The 21,191-nt window shown below is 49.9% G+C and overlaps 1 protein-coding gene across 3 annotated transcripts in view; it reads left to right on the top strand.

Moving 5' to 3' along the window:
- Nucleotides 1-21,191, top strand: part of OGT (O-linked N-acetylglucosamine (GlcNAc) transferase) — an 810,702-nt gene that overhangs the window by 490,719 nt on the left and 298,792 nt on the right. For all 3 annotated transcript variants that reach the window (XM_069612350.1, XM_069612349.1, XM_069612348.1), the window contains exon 14: nt 14,437-14,526. In XM_069612350.1, coding sequence (XP_069468451.1) covers nt 14,437-14,526 — 90 coding nt within the window. The remainder of the gene's footprint in view (nt 1-14,436; nt 14,527-21,191) is intronic.

Genomic DNA, 21,191 nt, shown 5'->3' with positions numbered 1-21,191 from the left:
GAATGTCTCAAACAAGTATAGTATTGAAGTGTATTAATGTATATTTAACTGCCTCCTTCTAGTGATTAATGTATTCCGCAGTCAGTTATAAAATATTAAGTGTTTAACCAAGAAACCTTGAGTGTAAGCGTTTATTTGAATACTTGTGATTGTAGACCTCTGTGTAACATCCTTACAGCCCACATTCACTCTTGAGATAAGCCTGGCTGCTCAGCTCCACTTCCAAAAAACTGTGTAGCACAGACTTGTATCAAAGTTTGGTTTTGCTTACACCTGTAGTCCTAGTTGTGTGTAGTGGTCCTAAAGGGTACTGCATAAGTTCTACCTAACACACACCACCACCATGTTCTACATCCAGAAGCTGGGGGGAACCAGATCCCTGGCGCTCTCCAAGGAGGCACAGGACCTTTGGCACTGGGCTGTAGCCCAGGGGATATTCCTCCTCCAGTTTCATCTGGCAGGAGTGAACACAGTCGCTGATTCTCTCAGCAGGGAGCTGCGCTCGTGCCACGAGTGGGAACTTCGGCAGGACCACGTGGGTCACCTGTTCCGCATATGGGGCAATCCCCAGATCGATCTGTTTGCGACAGCGACGAACACAAGTCCCGGAGGTTCGCCGACAGGTTCCCCAGCCGGGGAGAATGAAGGACTCATTCTCTTTCCCCTGGGACGGGCTGTTTCTGTGTGCGTTCCTTCCGTTGCTTCTTCCACTAGTCAATCAACTCGGACGATTCTGGTGCAGAATGACCCTCGTTGCACCGGTGTGGCCGAGACAGAAATGGTACCCGGACCTTCTGAACATGTCAGCGTCGCCTCCGTCAAGCTTCCGGGGGTCGCAGTTCTTCTCGCCAGGGAAGGAGATGAGATTCTGCACCACGAGCCAGTATCGTTGAACCTGAAGCCTGGCTCCTGCAGCACTAGAGTTTGGGTGCTACGATCTCGGGGCGTATTGTAAGAAGCTGCTCGCCAAGGCAAGATCTTCATCTACTCTCAAATGCTACGGGCACAAGTGGAAGAGGTTCGCCGTTTGGTTCCTACTCAGAAGATCGACCCTCTGAGTCACTGCTTCGTGGGTGCTTCCGTATTTGTTGTCGTTGGCCAAGGCAGGGCTGGCCCATGCTTCCATCAAAGTTCATCTGGCAGCTATTTCCTGCTTCACCAGGTCTCATGGACGATCATCCTTCACCAGCATGGGGTCTGGCATGGATTCACATGCTCATGAATATTACCCGTCGTCGGGCTGGGAATCCTCGGTAAAGAAAAAATCAGTTTGTTTCATTTCTGAACTCTTTCTACTAATAACCAATCACTTGTCTCTGGTTCATACTGCACCCGGCCAATGGCTGCCTTCTACCCAAGCCCCTCCTCTGGCAGCCATCTTCAGATTTTTACCGTACGTTCAAGTGTTGGCCGTCCAGCGGCCCGTTCTTCGTCCCAGAGGCTCCAGCGTATACTTGCGGTACTTCCTCGTCCGAAAGAAGACCGGCGGTTGCCGACCCATTCTAGATCTCCGCTGCCTCAACAGATGCATCAAATCCCTGAAGTTCCGGGCGGTCACCCTTCAGCACGTGCTGGGACAGCTGGAGGAAGGAGTTTTCCTGTGTCGCTGGACTAGGAGGCTGCTTACTTCCACATCCCCATACACAAAGGGCATCGAAAGTTTCTGCACTTCGTGGTCCAAAGGCAGCACTATCAATTCAAGGCCCTTCCCTTCGGCTTGAAGTCGGCCCCATGGATCTTCACCAAGCGCTTGGCACTGGTGGCGGCGTGGATGTACCTGCCCGGGGATCCACGTCTACCCCTATCTGGATGATTGGCTCATCCGAGCGAAGTCGAGGGAACTGGCTGTCGGAACACACAGCGAGGACTGTCCGCCTGCTCTCGGAACTGGGGTTCTTGATAAACTATGCAAAGTCCTGCTTGGTGCCATTGCAGGGCGCTCGGTTCCTGGGAGCCAGACTCAACATGGTGGCCTGCCTGGCTTCCCTGTCAGAGGACAGGATAAAAGCCATCATGGGCAAGGTACAGCGGCTGTTGACCATGGAAGTTGCTCGGCATGTCGTCATGCATCTACCTCGTTCGGCTGTGCAGGCTGCGGCCGCTGCAGGAGTTTCTCGACGCCTGTTGTATACAAGTATCGGGAAGCTTCGAAGACCAGATCGCCGTCAACAAGACATTCCGTCGAGCTATTCGGTGGTGGGGCGTCGGGCATGCATCTCGCGACGGGCCCAGACTTTCAGACCGCAGTGCATCAGGAGACGGTGACAAGACTCCTCTCTGGAGGGATGGGGCTTACATACCAGAAATCTTCATGCAAGAGACATTTGGCTCCTGGAGCAGAGGTGGTTGCACATCAACGTCCTGGAGCTCTGGGCCGTGTTTTGGGCCCTCGAATCATTCCTCCTGTCCCTCAAGTGCAAGGTGGTGCAGGTCTTCACCGACACCACCACCACAATGTTCTACATTCGGAAGCAGGGGGGCACCAGATCCCCAGCTCTCTCCAAGGAGGTGCAGGATCTATGACACTGGCCGTTGCCCAGAGGATGTTCCTGGTACCCTTTCATCTGGCAGGAGTGAAGAACACTGTCGCCAACTCACTCAGCAAGGAGCTGCGCTCTTGCCATGAGTGGGAGCTTGGGCAGGATCAGGTGGGCTTACTGTTTCGACGATGGGGCAATCCTCATATCGATCTGTTTGCTATGAACACCAAGTGCCGGTGGTTCGCCAGCAGGTTTCCCCAGCCGTTGAACATGGGGTGTGGGTTCTCATTCCCCTGGGACGGCCTGTTCCTTTATGCGTTGCCGTTGCTCCTGCAACTCATCAGTCAACTCAGACGATCCCGGTGCTGGATGATCCTCATCGCACCGGTGTGGCCGAAGCAGATATGGTACCCCGACCCTCTGGACATGTCCGCGTCCCCTCCAGTCAAGCTTCTGGCAGACGCAGATCTTCTTGCCAGGGAAGGTGGTGCGATTCTCCACCACAATCCGGGGGTCGCTGAACCTGCAGGCATGGCTCCTGCAGCGCTAGAGTTTGGAGGATACAAGATCCCATCGGACTGCAAGGAGGTACTTGCCAAGGCCAGGGCTTCCTCGACTCTGAAGTGCTACAGACATAAATGCAAGAGGTTCACTGTCTGGTGCCGTGCTCGGAAGATAAACCCTCTACGGATTACGACCCCTCAAATGCTGCTGTACGTGCTGTCGATGGCTGGGGGGATGGCACACGCTTCTATCAAAAGCCATCTGGTGGCGATCTCCCGCTACACCAGACAGAACTCTGGCGCGTTTGTCGCTGTGGTTGCATCGCCTTGTTTAAGGAGTTCATGAAAAGCCTTTTCTACTCGTTCCCGCTCGTGAAGGCTCCTCCCCCGGCGTCGGAGCTCAATGAGGTGGTGACTAGGCTCATGGGTCCCCTGTTCGAGCCTCTGCATTCAGCGCCTCTGAAATTCCTATCGTGGAGGATGGTGTTCCTTGTGGCCATTGCCTCCGCACGACGAGTGAGAGAGATCCAGACCCTCTCCTGTAAGCCTCCCTGCTTGACATTCCACGAAACAAGGGTTGTGCTGAGGACGCACCCCTCCTTCATGCACAAGGAGCCGTCGGGCTTCCATCTCAACGAATCCTTGTTCTTACCCGTTTTCTTCGCGTCGCCTTCGTCACCGGCTGAGAGGGCTTTGCTCTCGCTGGATGTGGCTAGAGCGCTCTAGTTCTACGTGGACCGCACAAAGGGTTTTCAGAAGACATCACAGCTGTTTGTGAACTTTGGCCCTGTGTACCAAGAGAAGGCTCTCTCCAAGGCGTCCCTTTCCAGGTGCCTCGCCGGCTGCATCACCCATTGTCACTGGTTGGCAAACCGACTGTTGCCTGGCCGTCTGAGAGCCCACTCGGCCAGAGCTATCACTAAAACTACAGCGTTCCTGTCTGTGCACCTGCTTGACATCTGCAAGTCTGCTACGTGAAGGTCGACGCACACCTTCACGAAGTTGTACTGCATCAACAGGGATTCCAGGGAGGAGTCCAGAGTCGGCCAAGCAGTGCTGCGCAACCTGTTCGCTTGAAGGTGAGATTGGTGAGGAGGTAAGAGATGCTTAATGTTGAGATGCTTAATGTTGAGCATTGAATTCAAATGGGTATTCACAGAGAAAAACCCCATTAACACTATCTCTACTATTAGGGGATATGTAGGTGTACAGTAATTATCAAATAGAGAGAATATAAAACAATGAACAGTTTGTGGTTATCTAAAATAGGAACACAAAACCTTTTCAAAACGTTATACCGGTACTCTTAGCTTGAAAAAATAAAGTACTATCAGATTATACCAAAAAATATTATTTATTTCAAAAACAGAAAGGAACCCTGAAAACATCAACAACGCTAAAACATATTAGATACAATTGAATTATACAAATTTCATAAATAATACTTTCAGACAAATACATTGACACCAAAATAGCAGCATATCACAACATCACAGAAACAATGTGTCACATAAAAGATATATATTCCCAAGTTGTAGCATGTTTCACTTCTTTGTGCCTATATATGGCTGAACCGTCTTCAGGGGAAAAAACGTCTTTGCATGTAAAATTCTTCCAGCATTGTGTATTAGGGGTCCAACACATCCACCAACGGATGTAATGTATAAGCTGGAAAAAGAAAAACAAAGCCTTCAGTTCCTAATAGTACCATTTACCCAAACAAATTACCACCTCCACCACTACAATCCCAACTAAGCCCAAGAAGTGATAGGAGATACAAGCCCATCGCCATGACAGATTCTACAGGGGTCTTCATAAGATGCCCCTAGTAGACACAAGAATTACCACCAAAGTAATTACGCAGAAGAGCCAATAATCACTACTTCTTATCACGCTGTACCACAAATGGTAAATTAGCCCAACCACTAATATAGAGGTAGTTATCATCAAATGTGGGGAATCAATCACCCAGGGTGAAAAGGGGGGAGGGGGGAATTAGCTACACCAGCAGAAGAAAACACCAAATGTGCACGAACATCTTGAAAGTACCTGAAAAGCCGTCGTAAAGGGCACTACTCGGCTCTTAAACGTGTGTAAAAATAAACTGTAGATATCAGCAGCATCTGTGTGTTTTAAATTTTTCTTGAGTACATGGGCCATGTATTGAATGGGTTATATTGTTGTTTCAGGTAACCCTTGCTGGTTAACTTTCCAGTGGGCCGTAGTGTACTACGGTTCACCTCTGGTATCGAGGCAGATGCTGCTGATATCTACAGTGTATTTTTACACGCGTTTAAGAGCTGAGTAGTGTCCTTTACGATGGCTTTTCAGGTACTTTCAAGATGTTCGTGCACATTTGGTGTTTTCTTCTGCTGTTTCTGCTGGTGTAGCTCCCCCCACCCCCCTCTTTTAACCCTGGGTGATTGATTCACCACATTTGATGATAACGACCGCTATATTAGTGGTCCATAGTGAGAATATTTACAGACAACATGACGGTGATGTTTTACTTAAGGAAGCAAGGGGGACGCGGTCCAGAACCCTTTCCACCGAGGCTCGGAAGGTGTGGCATTGGGCTCTGAAACACGATATATCCATCGTAGCTCATCATCTTCCGGGAGTAAGGAACGAGCAAGCGGACTCACTCAGCAGTAAAATGGACCAAATACACGAATGGGAGATAGACAGCGTTCAGTTGTTGAAGGTCTTCGAGAAATGGGGACGACCTACGCTGGATCTCTTTGCAACGAAGAGGAACAAGAAGTGCGAGATATATGCCAGCAGATGGCCACAGGAAGGTTCTCTGGGGGAAGGGTTCTCCTTCCCGTGGACGGACAAGTTCCTCTATGCCTTCCCTCCGTTCCCTCTTATAAGGAGAACTCTGCAGTGGATACGCAGGTACAGGTGCCGGGTCATCCTAGTGGCAGTGTGTTCGCCGAGGCAGCCGTTGTTTTCCGACCTGCTTCACCTGTCAGTGGATCAACCGATAACGTTCCCGAAGGTTCCCAATCTCCTGTCCCAGGACGAAGGAACAGTGTGGCATCACAATTCAGACCGTCTCAATCTCACAGCTTGGTTCCTGACTTTTCTGAATTTGGTGCTTTGAGCATTTCGTCAGATTGTCAGAGAATCCTGCAAGCAGCACGGGCCCCTTCCACCAACAAGTCGTACACGTGTAAGCAGAGAAGGTTCTGTACGTGGTGTCAAGGACAGCCGGGAGTGCAACCTCTAAGGCTAACTTCGGAGCAACTTCTACCGTATCTGCTACATCTGGCGAAGAGCGGATTATCTTTTTCATCAATTAAGGTACACCTGGTGGCCATCTCTAGGTTCACGAGGAGGGGGCAGTCGTCTCCGTTGTTTAGTGACAGGCTGGTGAAACACTTCATGAGGGGTCTGTTCCGAACATTCCCGCCGGTTAAACGTTTCCCACCAATGTGGAGTCTTAATGTGGTGCTAGCAGGGTTAATGAAAGCGCCCTTTGAACCAATGGCCACATCGTCGATGAAATTCTTGTCATGGAAATTGGCTTTTCTAATATCTATAACATCAGCTCGGCGGCTCTCAGAATTGCAAGCATTGGTCGTAGACCCGCCGTACCTAAGGTTCTTTAAGGACAAAGTGGTTCTGTCAACTAATCCTCGTTTCATTCCAAAAGTTCCTACGGCTTACCATAAACACTCATCCATTGTCCTGCCTACCTTTTTTTCTCAACCCCCTCATCGTCTGCGGAAAAAGTCCTCTATACCTTGGACGTGAAGAGAGCTCTAAAATGTTACCTTCACCGGACTCAGCAACTTGGATCTACGCAACAACTCTTCATTGCATATGGTCCGTCGGCGAGAGGAAAAGCAATTTCAAAGCAGGGTCTGGCCCGATGGGTCTCGTCGACGATTGCCTTCTGTCATTCCAAAGCGGGAAAACCGCTACAAGGGCGTCCGAGAGCTCATTCCACGAGGGCAACCTAGTCAACGGCGTTGTGGGCAGGAATCCCGCTGGCAGACATTTGCCAGGCGGTGGCATGGTCAGTGCCTCACAAGTTTACCTGCCTTACTAAGCAGATACAACCATCAGAAATGCTTTAATGGTAAGTAATGTATTGTTATATGTATATATATTTCTGATGTTTGTTAATCTGCTTAGAATCAAATGCTGTGCATAGTCCGACATCCAGTGGTCACTGCAGAGTATTGCATTTTGTTTTTCGTAGTCGAAAAGTGGACGTCGACAAGGCGTGTCTGTAACACTATCCCTATAATGACGTGCAGTGTACCCACAACCCCTCACGCGTCGAGGTCCCTCAGATTGTTTTTTTTCCGCCCAGTTACTGGTCACCTTTATGCGGAGCTCCTCGAGAGACATTGCGAAATCATTTCCTCAACCCTTGGTCGTTTATTATTATAAACTAACACATAGATCCCTACCTCGACATAGCTGCCAACCTGTTCTCCGCCGAGTAAGATCTTCGACGGAGGGACGAGCGGAGGAGATTCTTCGGCGCTGCCGAACACATGGCCTGGCCTAGCCGGCCTAACACAGTAGGAAGAGTGGGGTTGTTGGTCATTTCTTTGTTTCACTCTGAGAATGTCTTTCTCTTCCCCTCCCTCTCTATCGAGGTCGTAATCACATTTCATGCCCCCAGCTATGGAGAGGACGCCCTTTAGGTTTTGCCCGCGTTGCAAGGGCAAGTTTACCTGGAAGGACAAGCACAAACAGTGTAACCGTTGCTTGCCCCTCGAACTCAGAGGACGGCTGTGCGGCCTGTAAGTTACTTAAACCCAAAACTTTAAAGGACTGCAGGGTCAAAAGGTGGGCAGCCTATGCGATGTCTAGGTCTGACTCCTCGCCAGCTGCCGCCGAATGTGATGAGGACAGTGATTACACGGCCTCCGCAACGGAGGTTGTAGACCTCTCAAAGGAGCGTTCCCGCTGCTCGTCGTCCGTCCCCGGCCCCGACGAGCCCGGCTCACGCCCCGCTTATGGGGATGAACACCCCGGCGACAAGGACGCACACAGAAAAACACAAACACCTACCCCAAGGCACGCATTTGTCGAAGACGAAGGCAGCCATAGCGTCAACGGAGGCGTCGGGTCCACCGGCGTCCTCCTCCCCGACCGTAAGGGTCGCAAGCCCTCCCCGCCACCAATTCCGCGACCGGGCTTTCTGTAGATAAGGGCGCTAGCCCCAAATCCTCAGGCGACACGCCTCGCAAGAGTGCGTACGTTACCAGTAAAGACTCAGCACTGCCTAGCGCGACGGCGAACGATCCCTCGACGGAGAAGCAGATCGCCGAAAGCCTCACGCGTATAGCTTCTAAAGACGACCAGAGACGGACGGCGGGTGATACGTCGAAAACCGCTCACAAGGCCAAAAACGCTGAGGACGCCATAGGGTAGGCTGGGACAGCTCCCACTGTCGACAGAAGACCCCTAGCCAGCGAGGAGGTTTCTCAGAAGGCGAAGGGACTCTATCTTCGACACTAAGGGACAGACATAAGCAACTACAGGGAGAGCAAACTCCCTTTTCACTCCCAGACCGCTCTGGCCTACCTTACTGGACTGCAGAGAGGTTCCAGTCATGTATGGACAAGCTAGACAGGTTCATGGCCATCCCAGAAAATAGGACACCCAAGAGGCCAAGGGAGGTACTCCAGGAAGGGCCATGGGCTAAATACCCGAAGCTTTTTAACCCCCTACAGGAAGACATGAACTCTTACGACCTCACTGAAGAGGACTCTCACTTCCAGGTAGAGGATGAGTTTGTGAATAATGAAGACCAGCAAGAAGAAGGTTTTCATGATGACACTAACATAGGTGAGGAGGGCTACGAGGAGGACCCAGGTGAAGGTGGCTCACAGCCCTGGCAGTCGCCATCAGGGTCTACAGACCCCGACATTATAGACATTTCTTCTCCTCAGACCACACCGGTCAGGAACCCATCTCCAGTAGACTATCAGCCCACCTTCAATGGGCTACTGAGGAAGGCAGCAGCGCATTTTGAAGTTGAAACTGGGGAGGTCACCCCAGATACTGATTTCGTCGAAAGGATTATTAAAGAAAAACCTCCCACTAGTCAAACTATTCCTATCCTCGCCTTTGGTAAGAGAAGACTCACCCCATCGCTGTCCACCCCCGCGCTGGTAAGAGGGGTGAATCCAAGAATCGAGAAATTGTTCTCACCCTCTCAGTCAGACCCATTATATATCAGGGGTCACTCAGTCCCGGACTCCTTAGTGGTGACTAACACAAGGAAAGAGGGCTGGGATTCCACTGTCAACCAGCGAGGCACCCCCAGATAAAGAAGGCCTTGCCTTGGGCAAAAGAATTTCCGCCTCGGCAGCGTTTTCAATTAGGATTGCCAATAATACAATGTTGGCAAGCTATGCTGATGCTCAATGGGGAAAGCTTAAGCAGGACATCGAAGAAGCCCCTGAACCTCTAAGAACTCGCTTATTGGCTACAGTTACAGAAGGAGCTCTGGTCAACCAGAGCATCATTAAGAACACTCTTGTCCCCCACCTACAGACCTCCACGGGGACGACGCCTGTCACCAGAACACCTCGTCATCCTCCTGCAAGAAGTAGAACAGCTGCTACAGAAAGGAGCAATAGAGGTTGTGCCCCTATCTCAGGTAATGGAAGGTATTTATTCAGTGTACTTCCTTGTACCCAAAAAGGACCTAACCATGCTTCCTGTACTAGATCTGCGCCCAGCGAACAAATTTGTAAAACCACAAAAATTTTGTATGGTAACTTTAGAGGAGGTAATTCCCCTGCTATCTCAGGGGGTCTACATGACAGCACTAGACATGAAAGATGCATACTTTCATATTTTGATGTTGCCAGCGCACAGAAAATACCTCAGGTTCATGATAGATGACAAACGCTACCAGTTCAGAGTGCTACCCTTCAGCATAGCGTCTGCACCGAGGGTATTCACGAAGGTACTGGCAGTGGCAGCGGCCCACCTGCGCAGGTTGTCCATACCTGTATACCCTTACCTCGACGATTGGCTCATAACAGGGGAGTCCTACGAGACATGCTTCTCAAGCACCCAGAGGACAGTAAACCTTTTGTTCCAACTGGGCTTCTCCATCAACGAGAAGAAGTCCAGCTTAGACCCCAGCCAAATCAAACAATTCCTAGGGGCTCTAATTCGAACAAAGGACGGCCTTGTCTTCCCCTCCAACGAGAGGGTCCAAAATATGCTGTTTCAGATCCTTCAATATGTGGCCGGTCGAGAGGTGACGGTACGCAAAGCCATGCGCTTGCTAGGAATGATGGCGTCATGTATATATTTGGCATCCCACGCGCGCCTGCGCCCAATGCAAGAGTGGCTCAACAGCCAGTGGTGTCAGGCCAGCGGACAATGGGACGATCTAGTGGTGGTCTCGCAGGCCTTGGTTCTCCCGCTACGGTGGTGGTCGAAGGAAAACCTGGTAATAAGGAAACCATTTGCCACCCCCGAAGTGGAAGCCACTCTAACCACAGACGCATCCCTCACAGGATAGGGGGGCTCACCTATCCCATCAGACTGCTCACGGAGTTTGGACTCCGAGCGTAGCTTCCAAGCACATAAACTTATTAGAGCTACTTGCGGTGTTCAAGGCACTAAAAGCCTTCCAGACACACCTACAAGGGAAAACAGGGATGGTCCTCACGGACAACACCACAGCCATGTACTACCTCAACAAGCAAGGGGGCACTCACTCTCCAGGACTGTCCAAGCTGTCCCAGAACATCTGGAAGTGGGCGCTCGGACACATGTTCCTATTGTCACAACATGTACCAGGGGAACTCAATCTGCTAGCAGACTAACTCAGCAGAGACTTCCCTCTGCCCTCAGAGTATGAGTGGCGGTTACACGAAGACATTGTCTTCGACGTCTTCACACAATGGGGCTTCCCAGAAATAGACCTGTTCCCAACTCTGGAGATCTCACAATGGCTAGATTACGCCTCCAGATACCCACAGAACCGCTCCAAGGGGAACAGTCTCTGGATACCATGGTCAAGGAAATTTGCTTACGCTTTTCCTCCGACTCCTCTGCTGAAAAAGATAGTGCACAAGATGCACCAGAACCAGTCACCATGATACTGATAGCCCCGATGTGGGCCCGCCAACCATGGTTTGCGCACCTGATGGAGATGTCCCTGTCCCCACCAATGAAACTGCCCTGCCCATACAACTTGCTGTCACAGGACAAGGGCAAGACACTACACCCATGCCCACAGAACATGAACTTAGCAACCTGGCTCCTGAGGTCATAGAATTTGGTCATTTACAACTCCCTCAGAGATACATGGACATTCTTAGACAAGCTAGAAAATCCAACACTCGCCACTGCTATTCTAGCAAGTGGAAGAGATTTTTCATCTGATGTAGAGGTAAGGGCATCAACCCAGTCCACTGCTCTCCCACACACATTGTCCTTTACCTGACCCATATACTGTACTCAGGTCTTGTATTAAAGTCCACCTAGCGGCACTTTCTGCATACACCACCTCTCAACTTAAGGTGTCATGGTGGAAAGTCCCAGTTATCAAAGCCTTCATGGAGGGGGTAAAGAGAATACACCCTCCGATAGCAAACCCAGCTCCCGGCTGGGACCTTAATGTGGTACTTACCAGGCTCATGGGCTCACCCTTTGAACCCATGCACAAGGCAACTCTTAAGGACCTCACTCTTAAGACTGCTTTCCTAATAGCTATCACCTCCATTAGGAGAGTAAGTGAACTACAGGCTCTTTCTATTCTAGACCCCTTCGTAACAGTTTACAAAGATAAGGTGGTTCTACGCACACACCCGAGGTTTGCACCGAAATTCCATGTCAACCAGTCAATAGAACTACCAACGTTCTTTCAAAACCCTTCCAATTTGGGAGAAAAGAGCCTGCATACACTCGATGTGCGCAGAGCTGTCATGTTTTATATGGAAAGGACCAGGCCACTGAGAAAGACTAATCAGTTCTTTGTCTCGGTGGCAGCAGAAAGAGAAGGAGATGCAGTCTCAAAGTCCACTATATCTAGATGGATTGTTCAATGCATGACTCTCTGTTACAATCTTGCTAAGAGAGAACTACCCTTCAAGCCAAGAGCACACTCTACTCGAGGCACTGGGGCATCCATAGCATTCATTGCAAACGTTCCCCTTGAGTACATTTGCAAAGCGGCAACCTGGAGTTCTGTACACACCTTTACAAAACACTACTGTCTAGTTGCTCACTCTAGATCTGATTCCCAGGTGGGACAAGCAGTATTAAGACATCTTTTCTCTACTGTTCCTTCTCACAACCCACCTCCAACTCCGGGTACTGCTCGCTAGTCTGTGCACATCATGTGATTCTAAGTAGATTAACAAACATCAGAAGACAATGCATTACTTACCGTAAAAAGCATTTCTGATGGTTGAATCTGCTTAGATTTACATGCACCCACCCTTCCTCCCCGCTCGGATGGAAGGAACATCTCTCTTTTCTGTACTCACTCACGTATAGAAGGCTCCCTCAGGGCAGAAAAAATACAGAGGGACCTCGACGCGTGAAGGGTTATGGGTACACTGCACGTCACTATAGGGATAGTGTTACAGACACGCCTTGTTGACGTCCCCTTTTCGACTACGAAAAACAAAATGCAATACTCCGCAGTGACCACTGGATGTCGGACCTAAGCACAGCATGTGAATCTAAGCAGATACAACCATCAGAAATGCTTTTACGGTAAGTAATGCATTGTCATATATAGATATTGATATGTGCATGTACTTTTGCGTATTTATAAATTGGCAGTTTTATGTAAGCATGGTTCGGTATACATATGCTTAGGAGGGTGCCGGATTGCATTCACACCTCCCCTTTTCAAGATCACTGCTGTACATTCTATTCTAAGCATGTGAATCCATGAAAGATCCAATGCTGGAGAAGGGAATAGTTTCTTACCTGTAACTCCATTTCTCCAGCATTGGTATCTTTCATGGATTCACATGCGCACACCGGCCTCCTCGGAATGCAATCTACTTGTATAACTAGGTTTTCACCCCATTCTGCTTTGGAGGGGTCGAAATTTGAAGGGAGCCGCGGGGGCGGGGCATTTATACCGCTACATCCTAGTGGGGCATGTGTGGGCGGCCCCAAAAACGACGTAGATGGGACACAAAAGTGTCAGAAGTTTTCCTATTGGAAACGTCTTTATAAGTGTACCGAGGGTTCCCAGTCTGTCAACGGTGAATATTCTAAGCATGTGAATCCATGAAAGATACCAATGCTGGAGAAATGGAGTTACAGGTAAGAAACTATTCACTTATGGGCTCCCCATTCGAACCCATGCATAAAGCAACACTTACGAACCTCACTCTTAAAACTGCTTTCTTAATTATCTCCATTAGGAGAGTAAGTGAACTACAAGCACTCTCTATACTATACCCCTTTTGTAACAGATCACAAAGATAAGGTGGTTCTACGCACGCATCCTAGGTTTGCACCCAAATTCATTTCTAAATCCCATGTCAACCAGTCTATAGAACTACCAACGTTCTTTCAAAACCCATTGAACTTGGGTGAAAAAAGCCTGCATACACTTGATGTGCGCAGAGCGGTCATGTTTTATATGGAAAGAACTACACCACTGAGAAAGACTAATCAGTTCTTTGTCTCGGTATCGGCAGGAAGAGGAGGAGATGCAGTTTCAAAATCCACTATATCTAGATGGATTGTCCAATGCATCACTCTCTGTTACACTCTTGCAAAGAGAGAACTGCCCTTGAAGCCTAGAGCACATTCTACTCTAGGCACTGGGTCTTCCATAGCATTCATTGCAAATGTTCCCCTTAAGTCCATTTGCAAAGCGGAAACCTGGAGTTCTGTACACACCTTTTACAAAACACTACTGTCTAGATTCCCATTCTAGATCTGATTCCCAGGTGGGACAAGCGGTATTAAGACATCTTTTCTCTACTGTTCCTTCTCACAACCCACCTCCAACTCTGGGTACTGCTCGCTAGTCTATGTGCAGCATGTGATTCTAAGCAGATTAACAAGCATCAGAAATGCTTTTACAGTAAATAATTCATGTAATTTATAACTGAAGCCTAAGTGCTACTTGGTTACTTGTATTGACTGATTGCATCTCTACAGCTCACATTTACCCCTCTTGAGATAGGCCTGGCTGCTCAGTCACACTACCAACTTGTGTAGTACAGACCTATATCAAAAGGTGGGTTACCTAATGCTAAGCAGATAAGTCTTGTGTAGTCTCACATAGTGTGACGGCACCAATTCTTATCTAACACTGACGTTTCCCAGCGGCGCCGAAACTGGGATTGGGAACTGGGCTTCAAAGAAAATTGCCTGCACGTAAATCTAATAGATCTGAGCTTCTGTAATTCTCATTTTTTTTGTAGCTTGTTTTCTTGCATCACTTTCATCTTTAGCTGATTGGCTTTTCTTAATTTTCGCAGGTGTTCTGTTACGCGCTCAGTCCTGACGATGGTACCAATTTCCGGGTGAAAGTCATGGCTGAAGCCAATCATTTCACTGACCTGTCCCAGGTGAGATTTACCGCATGTCCAGTTTTTGTAAGGCAAACATGCAGTGATTGTGTTGAAAGAGGCAACAAATAGCTCTCCAGGGACCCTGGCGCATCGGTGAGGGATGGGGCGGGGGGGAGGAAAGGGGTCAGGTGAGGTACTAGTACTAATAACCTATACACTGGTCCGTTGGACACATTTATAGAAGGCCAACCTAGTTGTGACTGGGACAACTCTGGGAGCTGTAGCCACCAGTTCAAGGTAGCAAGGCGAGTGGTCAATGCTAAGTCTCAAGAGGTGTGGTAAGCCTGTAAGGGGTCTCCAATGAGTGTACACAGTGAAATCAAGGAACACGTTTAGTCCAACATTTATAAAAATATTTATGTATGGCCATGTAACACTATGAAAAATGACCACTAGCATGTAATATTATGACACAAGACTAAATAAATGATACCTATATACATACAATCACTGGAGTAGGGTAGAATGCATAACATTCCCCTGCAAAGGAAGGCAAGTATTAGGTTGCAGCACTACAGGTCCACAGAGATACAACACTAACTTTAGAAGTACATCCCTAAAATGTATGAAGCCCGCCTATGGCTCTGGCGTGTCTGGCAGGGCAGGAAGTGAGGGAGGTGCCCGAAACACTGTGTGCTTAGTCTCCTTGGTTACAGGAATGCACTCAAAGGTGATTGGCTGGCTGGCTGGCTGTCCTTGGATGACAGCCACCCTACTGTGTGAGTGACAGCTAGGCTGCAAATGAATGGGAGGAACCTGTTGGGGAGAATTCTCAGAAATGTGCTAATTCCTCTCTACCTTAGTCCCCCAGCTTTTTGCTGGACTTTAGGACGTTTAATCTCTAACCTGAAGAGAGTGAGACCTTGTTTCCACATTTCTTTTGACTTTGGAGTCTGACAAACTCCCTAGGCATGTTTGCATTGTGAAACACAGCACCTTCATTGCAGTGGCACGGGGAAGTCTTAGATTTCCCAAAGGTTTAAATACCTTCTCTTGGTAAAACCTTTTCCAAGAGCAGTGAAGTGAAATTGACTTTACTTACATTTTGTAACTTTCTAGACCTAGCACACACTAACTTACAATAGGGTGCTGGAGGGGTTACTTAGTATCTCCTTTGTCTAGATTCTCATGTAACATTTCTAAGTTACCCTTTTTACAATTAATATGCTGGTGGCAGTAGTTTATTTTTTACTACCATTGTGTGTGTTTACTGCTGGCCGCAATTCCAGCTCCAGTAAGACACCCATGGGTGCCGATTTTGTCAAAATGGCCTTGGTCATCTTTTTTCACCATTTCTTGTTGGAAAGGTCCTTTAACTCTGTGCGCCAAACCAGGTTTGTTGCCTTTGTTTTGTCTTTTGCGGGATTCACGAGTGCAGCCCGCCTTTGGCTCCAGTGTGTCTGGCAGGGGCAGGAAGTGAGGGAGGTGCTCGAAGGGGCATTGGCCAGCTGGTGGTCCTTCTAGGACAGCCACCCTGCTGTGTGATTGACAGCTAGACTGGAATGAATGGGAGAAACTTGCATAAAAGGCGAGTCTTTTGGCTTGGAAGGCAGTCTCGACCACTGGATGAAGGAATCCGAAGATTAACTTTGAAGAGACACCTGCTGCAACTCCTGGACCATTGGTTTGCCCGGTGAAGCCCTGCTGCTGTGCTGAAGCTCAGAATTCACCTTGACTAGAGAAGCCCTATAAGGACCCACACACCCCGCTCTCCGGATCGGAGCTTTGCAATGCTGCAGGGGCAGCTATACTTCTGCTCCCAAGCATCGAAGGCTGCCAGCAACGGCTGCAGCCCACCCCTTTGATCAGCGCTTCTACAAGCGATCACCCTGCAGGTGTGCTGCGCACCCAGAGCAACTGCAGCTGTCTTGGAGACCCAAGCCGCCATCACCGCCTACGAGGAGCAAGTCACCAACATTTTCGAAAAATGCCCAAGATGGCCGACGCTTCCCTTTCCTGAATTTGTGTATTCAGGTCGCTAGGCAACCTAATGCAATTGTGCTGATGGGCTGCTTACCCCGACCGTGAGGCGCCAGCCGTGCCCTCTATGACGAAGGCCCATCCTGACAAAGGCTTACACCTGTCTGGACCTGTCCGGACCGGGAAGGACGAAACCGAACCTCGTGCGGAAAGCCACGGGTAAGTGCAACCCCGACTTATCAGCTGTTAATCACTCCCCTGGCCCCACGCCTAACCACCAGGAAAATCCGTTCAACTGACACCGTACCAACTACCTAGTTTCATTCTTGGACCCTGAACTTACCTGCTAAGTGAACCTTCATGCTGCACAGTACCGTTGTCTGCATACTGCTCTCGAAACTTCTGCGTTACATGAAAATGGCAATTAAGCCCCCATGTGATTCTCGAATTTAGTTGGTCTAGTGCTATGATGCACCTGTTGTGCCCCATGGTCGCTAATTGACCACATTTGATCTGTGCTGTGCCCCATGGTCGCTAATTGACCACATTTGATCTGTTGTGCCTCATGGTCACTAATAGACCACAATTGATCTGTGTTGTGCCCCTGGTCGCTAATAGGCCACATTTGAACTGTTGTGCCCCATGGTCGCTAATTGACCACATTTGATCTGTGTTGTGCCCCATGGTCACTAATAGACCACACTGATCTAGGTTGTGCCCCATGGTCGCTAACAGACCACATTTGACCTGTGTTGTGCCCCATGGATGCTAATGGGCCACATTTGATCTGTGTTGTGCCCCATGGTCACTAATAGACCACACTGATCTGTGTTGTGCCCCATGGTCGCTAATTGGCCACATTTGAACTGTGTTGTGTCCCAAGGTCGTTACTAGACTACTTTGATTGGTGTGGTGCCTTACCCGTAGTTATTACTGTACTTTACTACTGTAGTGCCTACCTAGTGTCTACACTCACATTAATTGAGTACCTAAACTACTTTTGCTAATAACCTATGAACTTCATTGATCCCTTCTTCAGAGCCAAGTCACCCACAATGGCCACACTTAGAGGCGCCACTCTAACTATGGCTACCCTCCTCCCATTGCTCCAGAATATCTCACCTCAGTACCGCGCCCACACAACCCTACCACTTTACCCAGATATACTATCTCCAACAGAATGGATAAACAAATTTCTGATGTTTGTTAATCTGCTTAGAATCACATGCTGTGCATAGGTCCGACATCCAGTGGTCACTGCGGAGTATTGCATTTTGTTTTTCGTAGTCGAAAAGGGGACGTCGACAAGGCGTGTCTGAAACACTATCCCTATAGTGACGTGCGTTGTACCCACAATCCCTCACGCGTCGAGGTCCCTCAGATTGTTTTTTTCCGCCCAGCTACTGGTCGCCTTTACGCGGAGCTCCTCGAGAGACATTGCAGATTTCATCTCCTCGACCTTTGGTCGTTTTCCTATTGATATATAACGCATAGATCCCTCCCTCGACGCAGTTGTGAAGCTGTTTCTCCGCCGAGCAAGATCTTCGACGGAGGGGACGAGCGGAGGAGATCCTTCGGCGCTTCCGAACACGTGGCCTGGCCTCGCAGGCCAAATACAGTAGGGAGAGTGGGGTCGTGGGACATCTGTTTCCTTTCTGAGAATGCCTTTCCTTTTCCCCTTCCTTTCCCTTGGGGTCGTTATCACGATTTACTGCCTCGGCTATGGAGAGGACACCCTTTAGGTTTTGCCCGCGTTGCAAGGGCAAGTTCACTTGGAAGGACAAGCATTCACGGTGTAACCGCTGCTTGCCCCTCGATCACAAAGAGGAGGGTTGCATGGCTTGTCGGCTTCTTAAGCCAAAGACTCTAAAAGACCGTAGGGTCAAGAGGTGGGCGGCCTACGCTATGTCAAAGGCCGATTCCTCACCCGCCGCTGCTACCACCGACAGTGACGAGGAACGTGATAACACGACCTCCGCTACGGAAGTCGTAGACCCCTCTAAAGAGTGCTCGCGCTCTTCGTCGTCCGTCCCCGGCCCCGACGGGCTCGGCTCACGCCCTGCTTATGGGGATGAACACCCCGGCGACACTGACGCACACGATACCACACATAAGCACACAACCCACGGCTCTTCTTCGACGAAGAAAGCATCCGTGCCCAAGGAGACGCAGGTTCCACCGGCGGCCTCCTCGGACCGTTCAGGTTCAAAGCCCCTCTCGCAACCGCAGCCGCAACCAGCGACTGGGCTTTCGGCAAATAAGGGCGCCGCCCCCAAACCATCGGCCGGCGCGCACCAGCAGAGAGCGCACGCCGCCGTAGAACGGTCGACACCCGTAATGTCGAAACCACAGCCCTCCTCTGACAAACGAGTCGCAGAGAGCTTGGCGAGGATCGTTGTAGCCGACGCCCAGAAGCGTACGCCGAAAGACACGTCGAGCGCTACGCAAAGATCGAAAGACACGCCGAAAAAGCCCGAAGAAAGACAGGGACTACCCCCTTCAGTCGGGGGGACCCCCAGCACACCGGAAGGCTTTTCGGAAGGCGACGGGACACTTTCCTCGACGTTATGGGAGAGGTAGAGCCGTTTTCAGGCGGAAGACACTAATTTTCCCCCGCTAGACTGCTCAGGGGTACCCCATGAGACCATGGAAAGGCTCCATCTCTGCATGGAGAGAATGGAGAGGTTTATGAAGACCCAGAACCCTCCAACTCCCAAGAGAACAAGAGAAGAGCCTCAGGAGGACCCCAAGGCTAAATATCCGAGACTATTCAATCCCCAGCAAACCTCTTCGGGAAAGCGGTGGATGAGGCTCTGGAGATGGCTAAAAAAGAGTTCGATACTATCAAAACTCTTGACCAGATCTCTAAGCCCACTACCAGACGCGGCTATGGCAACAAACGCTTTTTTCGTGGCCAACGCCAACAGCAGAATCAGCAGCAACAGTACCCTGCCACCAATTACCAGACCAATAGTGGGCAGTACAGCCAAAGAGGCAGCACAGTGGCAAGGGGAGAGGTCGGGGGTCCACCCCCAGAGGCTCCCAAGCCCCCAACAACACCAAGTGACGCGAAGATTCGCGTCCCCTCCCATGCAACACCGGTCGGGGGCCGGCTAACATCCTTTCTTCCAGCATGGGAGGGAATAACGTCAGACCGCTGGGTACTTTCCACCGTAGCCCACGGATACTGCATCGAATTCAACGGCTCCCCAACATACAGACCCCCGAGGGGACGACGCATGACACCAGAACACCTTGCCATCCTTCTCCAAGAAGTAGAACTACTGCTGGAAAAAGGAGCCATAGAGGTCGTGCCTCTATCTCAGGTAACGGAAGGTATTTATTCAGTGTACTTCCTTGTACCCAAAAAGGATCTAACCATGCGCCCTGTATTAGATCTGTGCCCAGCGAACAAGTTTGTCAAACCCCAGAAGTTTCGTATGGTGACCTTACAGGAAGTGATCAACCTGCTATCACAAGGAGATTACATGACAACACTAGACATGAAAGATGCATACTTTCATATTTTAATGTTGCCAGCGCACAGAAAATACCTCAGGTTCATGATAGAGGGCAAACACTACCAGTTCAGAGTGCTACCCTTCGGCATAGCACCTGCACCAAGGGTATTCACAAAGGTACTGGCAGTGGCAGCGGCCCACCTGCGCAGGTTGTCCATCCCAGTTTACCCTTACCTCGACGACTGGCTCATAACAGGGGACTCTTACGAAACATGCTTCTCCAATACCCAAAAGACTGTAGACCTTTTGTTCCAGCTGGGCTTCTCCATCAACGAAAAGAAGTCCAGCCTAGACCCCAGCCAGATCAAACAATTCCTAGGGGCTCTAATTCAAACAAAGGACGGCCTCGTCTTCCCCTCCAACGAGAGGGTCCAAAACATGCTGTTTCAGATCCCTCAATATGTGGCCGGTCGAGAGGTGACGGTACGCAAAGCAATGTGCTTGCTAGGCATGATGGCGTCGTGTATTTATTTGGTACCTCACGCGCGCCTGCGCATACACCCAATGCAAGAGTGGCTCAACAGCCAGTGGTGTCAGGCCAGCGGACTATGGGACGATCTAGTGGTGGTCTCGCAGGCCTTGGTTCTCTCGCTACGGTGGTGCACAAAGGAAAACCTGGAAAGAGGGAAACCCTTTGCCACACCTGCGGCGGAAGCCACTCTAACCACAGACGCATCCCTCACATGATGGGGGGGGGGCTCACCTATACCATCAGACTGCTCACGGAGTATGGACTCTGCTAAAAGCCTTCCAGGAACACCTACAAGGCAAAACAGTGATGGTCCTTACAGACAGCACCACAGCTATGTACTACATCAACAAGCAGGGGGGCACCCACTCTCCAGGACTGTCCAAACTGGCCCAAAATATATGTAAGTGGGCTCTCAAACAAAACATGTTCCTACTGTCACAACATGTACCAGGGGAACTCAATCTGCTGGCAGACAAACTCAGCAGAGATTTCCCCCTGCCCGAAGATTACGAATGGCGACTGCACAAAGACATAGTCTTCGACGTCTTCACACAATGGGGATTCCCAGAAATAGACCTGTTCGCAACCCTGGAGAACTCACAATGCCAAAGTTACGCCTCCAGGTACCCCCAGAACCAATCCAAGGGGAACGGTCTGTCGATGCAATGGTCAGGGAAATTTGTTTACGCTTTTCCCCCGACTCCCCTTCTCAACAAGGTGGTGAACAAGTGACCATGATACTGGTGGCC

This window comes from Ambystoma mexicanum, chromosome 5p, assembly GCF_040938575.1.
Source record: "Ambystoma mexicanum isolate Mex_15411 chromosome 5p, UKY_AmexF1_1, whole genome shotgun sequence".
NCBI classification, from domain to species: domain Eukaryota; kingdom Metazoa; phylum Chordata; class Amphibia; order Caudata; family Ambystomatidae; genus Ambystoma; species Ambystoma mexicanum.
The sequence above is the reverse complement of the archived record's forward strand: the minus strand, read 5'-3'. Positions and strand labels throughout refer to the sequence as shown.